The following is a 14,114-nucleotide window of genomic DNA, read 5'->3' as shown; positions in this document are numbered from 1 at the left end:
GCTGCACTTTCTCATACTACTTTTATTGGAGTCATGTTTGCAACTTCCCACAAAGCCGCACAACAGGTAAAAATGAAAATTGTTAAGTTATTAGGAAATGTATACGGTTGGATTATTTATTACAGATTAATATAACCTCTTTGACTTATGAGAAGACATTTCAGGTACTTTGGGTTTCTGATTTTTTAGAGATTTGGTATATTTCAAGAGAATACAGTGTGACCTATGTTGAACATATACTGTGAAGTGAGTTAGTCACTTACCCTCCGTGAGCTTCAGTTTCCTGACTTGTTAAAATTTGGGTAATATTTGCTTGATCAACTTTAACAGACTGATGAGAGACTCAAATGAAATTAAGTACGCAAAAATGCTTTTAAAATATAAAGCTATCCAGGATTATTGATGAACTTCTGTGCCTAACCTCCGGGTTTCTACCTCATATATAGCTTACAGTTGGGTTTTATTTCTAAATCCCTGATAACCCAGGTAGCAGCAAATATTACTGCAGGCCACCAATGCATAAGTAATATTCTCCAGCCATCTTTTTTCCTTCGCACAGCAGCAACAACAAAGTATCAGTCTGGAAACAACATGAATCACGGTGAAAATTAGAAGCAGAGAACATAAATATGTCATATCTCATAAATCACCTTGTTGTTCTGTTGTGCTCATTTAAAAAAAAAAAAGAAGAAGAGGGAAAAAAACGATGAACTCATGGGAACAACAGCCCATGAATACAAGTTAGGTCTCCTGTAATTTCTGATAATCACTGCCCCTCACAGCTACTTGACAAGGCACAGCTCTAGTGCTGAGGATTAGCTGAAGCAAAGTCCCTCTGAAATGAATGTGTCATGCATCTTGCAAAGGCACACAGCCCAGACAAACAACAGCAAGGCCACCAGTCAAGCTCCTCTGGGATGCGTCTTCACTGAGGAATTAGCCGCATGTACTTTAGGATAAATGACTAACTATACACTCTGGCAGCTTCAAGCACCAAGCCCTAGAATAGCAGCGTTGCTCAGTGTCCAGTTGGGGGCCCTCAGAGGATAAAACATCCTCCGGGCACAGCACTATTTGGGATGAGAAGGAGCCATGGTTTATTCTCTTCCCTCACACCCATCTATAAGAAGGAAGTGGAGATATCCTCATTACATTTGTAGAAAAGACTGTATGTAGCAGTGGGGGAGTGCCAGATGTTTCAGGAATAAAATTAAGAAATGGTACACCTTTAATTAGGTGAAGGGATGGGAAGGAAAAAAATAAAATGGGACGGTATGAAGATACCCAGAAAGCACTGATCTGAAAAAAATAGTAATGCCACATGCGTATATGAAATTGAACTGAGGGAGGGTGGGAACATAATGAAAGGGGACAGTTTTGTTTGGAGATAAGAGTTTTCAGGCCACAGCATTTTATTGCATTTCTAGTTACCAAGGTCCAAGTGTTAAAAACGAGAATGCTATTCACAGAATTTTCTGATGAAAAAAAAAAATAGAATTTTCTGATGAAATGGCCCCCCACAGTCTTATATCTTTGAGGCTTGGACAGCACCACATGGACTGACAAAGGTTTGCAAAGCTATTGAGCAGGTATGTACAATGAACTCGAGTCAACAAAGTGTAAAGTGCTGAAGAAAAGGGAAAGCGACACTTTGTCGTGTTGAAATGTCCAAACAGAAGCATTCCACTTTCTAATGTACCCAGATCATGTCAACAGGACCCAAAATAGCAAACTATTTGGCGCAGGTCAGTCCCTACTGGGAGGGAATCAAGCACAGTGGAAAGAGTAGCAGGTGGAAAGCTTCACATCCGACTCCGAGATGCGTGAACACAGGGCCACGTCAGTCCTCTCCACTGTGACTGCCCAGAACCCACCATGGAGCTGCCAAAGTAGTCCTCAATAGCACAGACTGGGCAGGGAGACACTCGGTAACTATTTGAAATAAATAAAGGAACGAAAGAAGGTGCACGCCACAGAGCACAGAGTCAGGATTAACACGTGACACAGACATGGAGGGAGGCAGGCTTGGCCATTACCCTTTCAACCTGTGGACACTACAGAGGAGAACAGGAATGGTCCAGCCCTTCCAAATTTCTTCTAAAGTCACAGGATTAATTTGATGCATCTGTGCCCATCACTCCCAAGGATGCTTGAGGTTCTGTTATGAATTTAGAAGCTATGGACCAAAGTAGGAAGGGCCCAAGAATTAGAAGACATGAATTTCATTTCTAGCCTTGTTACCTCAGTGTTTCCATTTGCACCATAGGACAGCAAAGCAATGATAAATGCGGAAGCATTCTTGAAATTCTCATATGATATTCAAACATGAAGCATTATGAGAGTACTGTTTATTATTTTTTTTTTAAGATTTTATTTATTTATTCATGGAAGACACAGAGAGAGGCAGGCAGAGACACAGGCAGAGGGAGAAGCAAGCTCCATGCAGGAAGCCTGATGTGGGACTCGATCCTGGGACCGTGGGATCACGCCCTGAGCCAAAGGCAGATGCTCAATCACTGAGCCACCCAGGCGTCCCCAGAGTACTGTTTAACGTGTAGTACTATTCGAAGTCCTTGCTTCTCTCTGGCCAGAAGTACACTTGGGTCAATTTATAATATAAGAAATAAAAGATGAAAGCTGCATATATCACTCATGTCCTCTATGTTCTAACTATAAAGGGATAGTAGTATTTGTTTGGGCTCGTCTTCCGGGACTCCTTGTAAGTCAAACTGTAAGTGCGTGGTTCTTTGGGGTAGATAAAAGCCTAGAAGAGGCTTGTCACAAAAACACGGCATCTGAGGTTGTTGACTACTCTAAACAATGTGTGACCCGTGTCTCTAGAGATATAAAGTAAATGTGTTATTAACAGTATGACTGATGGAAGCAAATTTCCAACAAAAATATAAGGGAAAATACAGTTTTAAAAGGCTAAACTTTGGGCAGCCCGGGTGGCTCAGCGGTTTAGCGCCGCCTTCAGCCCAGGGCCTGATCCTGGAGACCTGGGATCGAGTCCCACAGGGGCTCCCTGCATGGAGCCTATTTCTCCCTCTGCCTGAGTCTCTGCCTCTCTTTCTCTCTCTGTGTCTCTCATGAATAAATAAATAAAATCTTTGAAAAAATGAAATAAAATAAAAGGCTAAACTTGGGTGGCTCAGTCCCTTAAGCAGCTGACTCTTGATCTCAGCTCAGGCTAGATCTCAAGGTCGTCATGAGTTCAAGCTCTGCATTGGGCTCCGTGCTGAGCTTGGAGCCTACTAAATTAATTAATTAATTAATTAATTAATATAAAATAAAATAAAAGGCCAAACTCATTTTGTATACCAATTTTCCTAGAATAAACTCAGCCTTGTGTAGGAATAGTAGGATGTGTTCTTATCCATTCAGTACATTTTAATATGAAAAACATTATTGTTTTTATTTATTATTTATAGAGAGCAAGAGAACAACATGACAGTGTTCAATGCAAATATAACAGGCATGGCCTCTGCCTCTGGGGAAAGGCAGTCGAAGACAAATGTGAACACAATTACCCTCAACCCCAAACCCGGTGAACTGTCCCTCTTGCCATTCCGAAGTAGAACATGACCAGGATAAAGAAGACTGTCGCTGCTAAGGTCTGATCCCGTTCAATGTCAGTGATGTGACCACTGAATTGTTTGTTCAAAATACAAAAGGATGAGCCTTTAACCCAAGGTTAATAAAGAAAGAAAGCACTGATACGTGTACTGTTCATCCTTATACTAAGTCCTTTTCACTGAAAATAGGAAGCACTTAGTAAACTAATAAATGAAGGAAACCAAAGTTCTCTACATTCAGAGATGAAACTAAACTAAATATCTCTAACTCAATAATGGAATATTTCTAGAAAGCTTTTTACTCCAGGATCTAGCTTCTAACACTCTACCTACAGCATAATAGGTGCTTAAGAAATACTCATTTTTATTTCTGCAAACTACCTTTATCCATTTTAAAATATCCTTCTTGTTCCTACTTCAGAGATGAACTGAACTAATTGTTTAAAATCAGGGACACCTGGGTAGCTCAGTCAGTTAAGCAGACGACTCTTGATTTCAGTTCAGGTCATGATCTCAGGGTCGGGAGACTAAGCCCTTGGTTGGGCTCCACGCTCATTGGGGAGTCTGCTTGAGATGGTCTCTCTGCTTCTCCATCTGCCACTCCCGTCACTTTCTCTCTCTCTCTCTCTCTCAAAATAAATAATAAATCTTTTTAAAAAATCATAAGGATCCCTCCCTTTCGGGGTGAGGCATGGGAGAGGAAAACCGAGTTAACAAGCCTGCACCCGGCCTTACGCTCCCCCAAGGTTTGGGGCATTTCATAGGTGCTCAATAAATAGTGATGGATGAAGAACCACATCTTCTCCATGGGCTAGCAAATATAAGAATTTACATCATATTCAGGCTTTTTCCAGTCCTGTGGAAAGTGATGTCTGAGCCCTCATTCTGGTAAAAGAGAATCTAGGGTAGAAGAGGCAGAGAATGCATTTTCCTCAGGAAAAAAATGGATTAGCCAGCACTTACTATGAAAATGAAAACAGACCCAATACGTGGGAGTGGTATGGAATGGATTCATTATTTCACTCAAGTTTTATAGCAGGACCCCAGCTCAGCAGTGTGAAACTATATGTTGAATCTAACGGGAAAAATTTAACAAGTCCCTACTGAAACAAAGTCCTATGTTAGAGCTAAAACCCGAAAGCCAAACAAAACTGGTAGAGATTTGCCAGGTCACGAATACGCGGGACCTCATGCCCCACGTTTCCTCTCCAGCTGATTTGCTCATTTTTAGTGTCCTGTTTCTTTGAGCCCCATAACCAATTTGGTGTCTTTCATCTGGAACCTGGAAATCACTGGCCTTGAAACATCAGACCAAATTGTTAAGCTGAATTGAACTGAATTTTTTTAAAAAAGCATTTTTCTGAGGGGACTTCTATGCCCCTTTTACACTAAAGTGTGTATACGGTGCGGGTCTCTATGTTACCCTATGAATGTAAAGAGAAGTTACCTAACAGGCCAACATGGTTTCAGGCCATGGAAGGCAGGAAAAAATTGTTTATGGGGGAATAAAGAAGCCCTCTCTGTGAGAGAAGAGACTAAAGGTTTAAAAAGGTCAGATGGGGGGGAAAAAAGCAGATATAAGGCATAATCTTGGGGGATTTCACAGGTTTCCAGATCCACAGAATGGTTATTACAGCCTGCATCACATTTTATCAGGAAAGGAAGTGGATAAGGGATAGCAGGAGGAAGTAAAAAAGAGTTTGTTCAGTGAGGATAATTTGAAGGTTCTTATGACGTCTTCAGAAGTGTGAAATCTGGCGAATAATGAAAATTAGACCTTTTACCAAAGAAAGGGAACACCCTGGATTTACATTATCAGTTGACAGAGGAAGAACTACATGTGTAAACACGTGTGCACATATGTGTGTGTGTGTTTACTGGGCTCTCACCTGAAGTTACTAGTTGCACATATTAATCAAAGAGCACTACCCTTTCCATCCACTTTTCTATTACCTGTCCTACTTTGTGTCAATTTCCTTTCTCCTCCCCCACACCCCATGCTTCACTGTTCTTCTTTAAGACATGGGATGGGGATTTGTCAAAGTCAATGAGCACTTTATTACAGTGAGAACGTTCCGTAATGAACAATTCAGCAATTTAATGAGATTCTGTAGATCTGTCTCCAGCCTGTCCATCAAGATTCACTTCTATAAAGCACCCTGACACTAATCCTCTGGCATACCCAATCTTCACCCTGGGCTGAATATTAGATTCTTCCATGGTATATTGCATTACTAGTAGAACCTCAGCAAAAATGATGAACTTAACTATACTTGAGGCAATATAGCTAGTCTGATTTAATATTTCTCTATTGGATTGAGTATGAGGGAATTACTTATTTACTAAGATAAAGCAAAAACAGTTTCTTATTGCCTGCTGAATGCCTAAATTGATCATATTTATGTGAGTCTTTTAATTCTTTTTTGAGGACCAGGTATAAAAAGATATTGCCCGCAGCAGAAAGCACTTTTAAAAATTCTATGTGATAATATTAGTAGCCTTTAGAGAGGCAATTATGATAACTCTTAAGTGGACAGTATAGAATTTTTTTTGGATACTCAGACATCTGCACATTACCACTCTGGCAGGCCCTTCAACCATGCCACAAAAAGAGATAGAAGCCACGAGGATGACTGGCTCAGATCTCAATTCAGTTAGAAATAATTAAATGCAGAATCCATTCCAAGTCTTCCTTTTTCCCTTTGGGAAGTGAAGAAAAATTTGGCAACCTCCCACTATGAATTGACCAGAAAATATTGATGATTTATGTTTATAGGGGAGAACCACAATTAAAATTCATGCCAAAAACTCATCCTCACCAACTTTTGACCTCTGCGTGAACAAACATTATCAGAAATACCTAAGAAGCAGTAAAAAACAAAACAAAAACAAAACAACCCTGGCTTATTCTTTTTCCTCATGTTTTCTTTGTCAAGACAGTGTGGGATCCTAGAGAGATGAGGGCATGTGTCTTGTCTGCAGACTTGGATTTTCAGGTTGGCTCAGCTCTGTAACCCTGAGAGAGGCACTGAAGCCCCATTTTGCTCATCTGGAAGATGGGGTGATTAAAAACTATCCTTCAAGTCCTTTGTAACAATATGTCAATAAGTTTGCAAAGAGTCTGGGTCCTGGGAGGCCCTCAGTACACCACAGCTCTTATTATCCTCACTGGTGGAGCAACAGTAAAGAAGGAAGTTGCTGATTAATGTAATACTGTAATACAAAGAAAGTGATAAGGGAGATAAGGGAGACAGACATCAGGTAAATGATCAATCAGTGAGGTCAGGGTCAGGGTAATTAACAGCTACATCTGACTGTTTTGGCCAGAGTGAGAGTACTCTCCGAATGTCATTTGCTAAGATACCAGGAATTTACTGTCTCATCAGTGAACAGAAGACTTCATATTTTCCCTTATATTCTATACGTAAATAGCATGATCATGCATATAAATGAAATGTATATAAATAAAATGATTTTTAATTTGTCTTTAATGTATTCTGTATGTTAATAAGATGATCCTGAAATCTTGAAGGTATGCTGCCCTGGGAATAACAAGATGGCTAGCCAGTGTTCAGAGTGTGAGGGAGATGATGTAAAACGAAAGGGGTAAGATGGGCTCTGTTTCCCAAAGACACCATGTGGACTGTTCAAGTCAAGTCAGTGGGGATGAGGAGAAAAGGATTTAAATTGAATAATCAACTCGAAAATACAAAACATCCTCCCAACCCCTAGACAAAGGATACTCGGAAAGAACACTACATCAGGCGAAAGGCAGGGCTTAAGAAAATGGCAATGAATGCAGAATGAACCGAGGGAGGTTTTTCCACCGCAGTGCAAGAGCTTCATTTCATTTAGGGTCCCAGCTGCTCTCTGCTGCAACAAAGAAATGTTTCTGAATTGTTTATAGGAAAGCCCAGAACCTATTCTGATTCCATTGGTCTTAAATATGCATATGTAGCACTTGACAATCCGGTTTCCTCATATTTAGTTTAAGAAACTATCAGGAGAGAGAAATTCTTGATTCTTCCTGATGTAACCCCACTCCCCTAGGGTTTTGGGAAGCCCCAGCAAGGGTCTGAGAAACCACACTTGTGATTGCCTGAGCTAAGCTGAGCAGAGGCTGAGGCCTCTAAGCCTCAAAGGCCGGTGTTCTCCAATCACTTGCCCATCAGGGAGCATGACTTCTAACACTGTGACTCTGAGATGAACTGAACCAGACAAGATAGTTATCGTTGTTCCTCAACTGTTCAACTTTTAACCATGCCACGCCTTCTCCCCGCCAAAAGAAGACCCACGTAGAGTGCCCTTACCTGCCAGATCTGCTCTTCACTCAGGGAGGTAAGGCGGTCGCTCTTCAGAACCTCCTGGAGCAGACAATAAGGGAGCGTTAGAACGTCTTCTGGGCGACTCTTCAGGAGCTCAGAGAGATGTTTCACTAAGAAATCGATCACTGCCTTCTCCAGCAAAGTGAGGTTAAAGAGGTCAGCAAGTCTGTACAGATCCAAGTAATTAAAGCTATTTAATTCCTGGGTGCCAAAAAAATAAAAATAAAAATGGGGGGAGAAAGATCTCTTAGAAATTAATCCAAGAAAGAGCAGGTAAGAAATTCAGACTGACTCACTAAGGTTTGCATGACAGGAGGGGGGGAAACAGGACTCCACTGATAACGTTTAAAAAAAAAAATCCCTCATGTAAGACTCTAGCAGAGAACTGCTTGTTCTAGAATTCACCATTTCTCTTACTTCGCCCCTCTTAAAACCCATATATTTAAAGACATCTTAATAAAGGGGTTGAAAGGAGTTTCTGGCTTCATTGACTGAAATGTTACTTTGCAACTTTTTAAGAAACATTTTACCAATGAAGAAAATTGATTTTTTCTACCCTTACCGTATTTTACAGCTCTCAGGTGATAAGTTTGTTCTACTAAAGAAAACGTGAGTGAAGGTAAAGCAGGAGTTGTGATTAGATGACGCAAACTATATGAAGACAGACTGATTCTACTTTTTCCAAAACTTCAAATGAAGTATGTCTTCAAGTAAAAACAACCATCCTGACTTAATGAAATTAAAACACAGATTTTTACACTTAAGGTCTCAGGAAATGAATCTCATTGAAAAGATTCCTGTCCTGAATAATTCTACATTGAACCTACCTAAGATGAACAATTTATGATTGTTCTTTATTTTTTGCTAGCCTCAAACATGCAGACAACTAATGACCATCTCTCCTTCTTATTCAAAGAGTTCCTGTAGCAATGCTCATTTTGGGGGGATTTTTCCTGTCTCTATCAGTTCTCAAGTTCATAGCCATGGCTCTAAAATAATCCCCCCAGAGAGCCATGACTCCTGTGGAAACTTTCTTTAACTCTGCAAGAATCACAGTGGGCACACAGACTTATTGATAGAAAAGTTACCTATTTCAAGAAGAATGAATGTCCTGTTTCCCCCCTATTTTAACTTGAAATTTTTAATACATGAGCAGTATTTTCCACTAGCTTAAGGAACTCAGAATACCATCAGATAGCTATTTCACTCCATTGATCTATTTAAGTACTTTTCAATATATTTTCCCCTTTTCTAGTTTTCCAAGATTAAGAACTTTTTCTAAAATATTTATAGGGATCCCTGGGTGGCGTAGTGGTTTGGCGCCTGCCTTTGGCCCAGGGCGCGATCCTGGAGACCCGGGATCGAATCCCACGTCGGGCTCCCAGTGCATGGAGCCTGCTTCTCCCTCTGCCTGTGTCTCTGCCTCTCTCTCTCTCTCTCTGTGACTATCATAAATAAATAAATAAATAAATAAATAAATAAAATTAAAAAAAAATAAAATAAAATATTTATATTCTATTTGAACATATTTGTTTCTAGAACATTTGAAAGTTTAAAGGGATATGCTCTAAATCTGTGCTGTAGAGCATAGTAGCCACTAGCTATGGGTGGCTACTGAGCACTTAAAATATGACTAGTCTGCTGTTGAGAGGTACTATAAAATGTGAAAAATACACCAAATGCCAGGAAGAAGAAAAACAGAATGTAAAACATCTCATTAATAATTTTATATTGATTATATGTTAAAATGATATTCTTCTGGATATAGTGGGTTAAGTATATTATTATAATTAATTTCACCTGTTTCTTTTTACTTTTTTTTTAATGCAGCTACTAGAAAATTTAGAATGATAAATGTGGCTCCCATTATATTTATATAGGATAGTGCTGTTCCACAGAAAAAAATGTTAATAAAGAAATAGTAAAAACAGCTCTTGGAGTAACCGCGGCATCCTCATCACAGCTACCTGATTTTTTTTTTTAACTTTACATTCTATTTCTTTGGATGGGAAATGACACTTTAATTATATTCTAACAGGAGCCAACCTAGATGATTTCAGGGATGAACATAAGATTCTGGCTCCTAATAGCTCTATTTGCCAACACAATTGAAAAAGAATAAATGCTTATCTTTAAAATGAAGTTTACTACAGATGACCACTAAAATTCATTGCAACTCAAATATCTAAGAGTCCACTCACAGCCATTCAATCAAAATACCTGGCATCCCATTCAGCAGATTTTATCAAAGGAATATTGAAGAGTTTAACTCCAGTACCAATTATTTCAAATAATGTTTAAACTTGTTCTCCAAATCTTACTTTTTCAGGTTGGTAAATTTTATTCTGAGAGGAAAGAATGTGGAACCCTTGCTTCCATAAAGGACTTTGGGACCAACTCCGAAGGATGAATTTTTTTTTGTTTTTTTGTTTTTTAAATTTTTTATTTATTTATGTATGATAGTCACAGACAGAGAGGGAGGCAGAGACAGAAGCAGGCTCCATGCACCGGGAGCCCGATGTGGGATTCGATCCCGGGTCTCCAGGATCATGCCCTGGGCCAAAGGCAGGCGCCAAACCGCTGCGCCACCCAGGGATCCCGGATGAATGTTCTTTATGGTCAGTACATCTATGAAGCAAGTTTAACTGCTCAGGGTCCTGAATATATGTAACTTCGGTGTCCCAGTAAATCCCTCTGCAGTCCCCTAGAAACATGATAGGTAAAGTGAGGGTGGTGTCAGAGCCTTTCAAGTACCCCAAGCAAATGTCCAAGGCATGGCTCAAGGCCCTGAGGCAGCGCCCAGCAGCACCCCACGGAGAGGCTAGCATGTGCAGAAGCAGAAACAGCTAAGTTCAGCAAAGTCCTGAGGCAGAGCCCAGCAAAAAAAAAAAATGTTTCCCCACCTGTTCTCCTGCCAAAAAGTATATGCAACTGCAAGTTTGGGAATGGGTTATGTAGCAGCAATCAAATATTCTTTACTAAGCATCATTATTTCCTTGTAGAGAGATACTGGGTTTCTTCCGATTAGATGCCTGCAGCTTAAAGGTTGGCCAATGCAAAACTACAGAGAACTTGAGAATTAATTTGCCTTAATTGTGCTGCTTTTCTGCTGCATTTCTTTTGAAGGTAGTCATTGAATGCCTGCTTTCCCAGTCTTGAAATGTTTTCATTTCCTAAGGGTCTAATTTTATATAACCCTTAAATCCAAACTAACAAAGTATTTTGTATTAGTAGAGAACAAAGAAGCTAAATGGACAAGTGTCAATGTCTATCTGAACAGCAAAAAGGAACTGAACTGACACAAATTCTTGTAGAAGAGAAACATCAGTTAAAAATCTACTCCCTATCTCTATCTTTTCATGGCTCTTCTCTTCTTTTTAAAAACATAATTTCCTGGGACACTAAGGTTGCTCAGTCAGTTGGGGTCTGACTCTTGGTTTGGGCTCAGATCATGATCTCAGGTTGTGAGACTGAGACCCGAAACAGCTGTGGAGCCTCTCTTAAGATTCTCTCTCCCTGACCCTCTGCCCCTCTCCCCTCTAAAATAAATAAATAAAATCTTTTTAAAAAACCATAATTTCACTAAATCTCCAGTGCTTCATATACACATCAAAGCTTTCCACTCCCTTTGCCATGCATACTCAGCACTTCAGTAGTTAAACTGTATGAAGTGGGGAGATCAGGGAAAAAAGAAAAACCATCTTCAGTGAGGTCATGATGCTATGACATTGCATTCCTCTTATTGGCATCTTGTGAGCTCTAAGCAAAATCATCACTTCTTGTCCTTTTGGCTAAGACTATGTTTTAGCGAAATAATACCAATAATGTTGCTTTTAAACATTCTCATAAATGTAATGTGGGGAGGTGGGAAACAATGATGAAATTACATTAAATGCCCACCTATAATACTGTGTATGAAAAAAATAATCACTGTTATAAAAACAGTGCCATTATGTTTCCAGTTATAAAAGTAATAAATGTTTATTCCATAAAATTCAAGAAATTATGGAAAACAAAAGCCATTCATATTTTTAAAAATTCATATTTCACCATGCAGAAATAGTCACTATTAATGTTTTCATCTATATATTCTAGATTTTTTTCAAACAGTTTTTTTAATAACAGATAAGGAAAGAATAATTGTATTCAAGGGCAGAAAAAACCATCAACAGCCACAGGCACTTGGAAGCAACCCACATTGGTGAAGAGTAAAGGCCATATACACAATCAAGTCAACCTGGTTCAAATCCAGCCCTAACACCTATCATTGTCCATGACCTTGGTCAATCATTGAACCTCCCATTGTTCCTCAATTATAAAATGGAGAGTTCAAGAAGCTCAAAGCGTTGTCAGAGGGATAATGAATGAAAAGTTCTTACCACACACAACTTGACACATGAAAAGCAGACAGTAGATTTGGTGGGCAAAGAATAATAAAGTATATTTGAGCATTGTTGTTTGGTATCCATAAGCCCTGATTCAACAATATTTTTCTAGATATGTCTTCTTAGACAAAGGAAACAAAAGCAAAAATAAACTGTTGGGACTACATCTAATAAAAAGATTTCACGTAGTAAAGGAAATCATGTCAAAATGAAAAGGCAGCTCACGGAATAGAAGAAGATATGTGCAAATGATATGTGTGATAAGGAGTTAGTATCTAAAATATATAAAGAATGTATACAACTGAAAACCAAAAAAACAAACAAAAAACAAAAACCCTAACAATCTGATTAAAAAATGGGTAGAAGATCTGAATAGACATTTTTCCAAAAAACATACAGATGGTCAACAGTCATAAGAAAAGATGTTCAACATCACTAATCATCTGAAAAATGCAAGTCAAAACCACAAGACATCACCTCACATCAGTCAGAATGGCTAGTATCAAAAAGATAACAAATACCAAGTATTGGCAAGGATGTGGAGAAAAGGAACACTTGTGTACAGCTGGTGGGAATGCAAACTGGTGCAACCACTGGGGAAAACACTATGGAGATTCTTTAAAAAATTAAAAGTAGAAATACCATATGATCCAGTAATTCCACTACTGGATATTTATTTACTACCCCCCCCCCAAAAGCCAGAAAATACTAATTTGAAAATATATATTTATCTCTATGTTTATTGAAGCATTATTTGTAATACCTAAAATATGGAAATAATCATGAATGGACAAAGAAGATGTGTTACACACACAGACATGCACACACACAAACTGAAATATTACTTCGCCATAAAAAAAAAATGAGATCTTGCCATCTACGACAACATGGATGACCTAGAGAGTATTATGCTAAGTGAAACAAGTCCAACAAAGACAAATACCATATGATTTCATTTCTATGTGGAACCTAAAACCAAAACAAATGAATACGCTGACGAAAAGCAGAAACAGACCCATAAATACAGAGAACAATCTGATGCTTACCGGGGAAAGAAGGGTAAGAGGATAGGCAAAATGGGTGAAGGGGAGTGGAGCATATAGGATACCAGTTATAGAATAAGTCACAGAAATAAAATGTACAGCATAGGAAATACAGTCAGTGGTACTGTAACAGTGTTTATGGTGACAGATAGTAGCCACACCTGTGATGAGCATAGTATACCATGTAGACTTTTTGAGTCACTATGTCATACACCTGAAATTAATGTAATGTTACAAATCAACTATACTTCAATTAAAAAAAGAGAGACAGAGAAAGAGAAACCATTAGTGGGTTCCCATTTGCTTATGGTTAAAAATATAAACTCAGTAACACAGCATAGCCTTCCATGATCCACACCTTGACCTTCTTAACGTACAGGGTAAATAATTCCACCCACTCTGGCTTGGCTTCAGCCATTTCAGGGGGCTACACATTCACATCAGGCATTGGCAAGATAATGACAAGGGAAAAAATAGGCAAATTTCAGGCCTCACAGAGTGCATATATTGGAAGAGTAAGCCATTAATCAAAACATATTACAAATAAATGAAAAATTATGGGCATCCCGGTGGCTCAGAGGTTTAGCGCCACCTTCAGAGCATGATCCTGGAGACCTGGGATCGAGTCCCATGTCAGACTTCTTGCATGGGGCCTGCTTCTCCCTCTGCCTGTGTCTCTGCCTCTCTCTTTCTCTGTGTCTCTCATGGATAAATAAAATCTTAAAAAAAAAAATGAAAAATTATAATTGAGGTAAAGGATACAAAGGATAGAATATAGGGCTGTAA

The 14,114-nt window shown here is 39.0% G+C and overlaps 1 protein-coding gene across 10 annotated transcripts in view; it reads right to left on the bottom strand.

Annotated features, from left to right (window-relative positions):
• Positions 1-14,114, bottom strand: part of KLHL32 (kelch like family member 32) — a 275,868-nt gene that overhangs the window by 114,289 nt on the left and 147,465 nt on the right. For 6 of the 10 annotated variants that reach the window (XR_011997162.1, XR_011997170.1, XR_011997169.1 and 3 more), the window contains one exon: positions 7,886-8,101. The exons of 1 other annotated variant lie outside the window; for it this stretch is intronic. Coding sequence is in view for 4 of the 9 variants with exons in the window: in XM_072737730.1 (XP_072593831.1) it covers positions 7,886-8,101 (216 nt within the window). In the remaining 5 variants the exon portion in view is untranslated. Of the gene's footprint in view, positions 1-7,885; positions 8,102-14,114 lie in introns of those variants that run through there. 3 more of the 10 variants (XM_026002906.2, XM_072737757.1, XM_026002909.2) reach the window with 3 other exon arrangements.

The sequence above is a fragment of the Vulpes vulpes genome, chromosome 1 (assembly GCF_048418805.1).
Source record: "Vulpes vulpes isolate BD-2025 chromosome 1, VulVul3, whole genome shotgun sequence".
Lineage (NCBI taxonomy): Eukaryota > Metazoa > Chordata > Mammalia > Carnivora > Canidae > Vulpes > Vulpes vulpes.
This window is presented reverse-complemented; position numbering and strand designations above follow the sequence as displayed.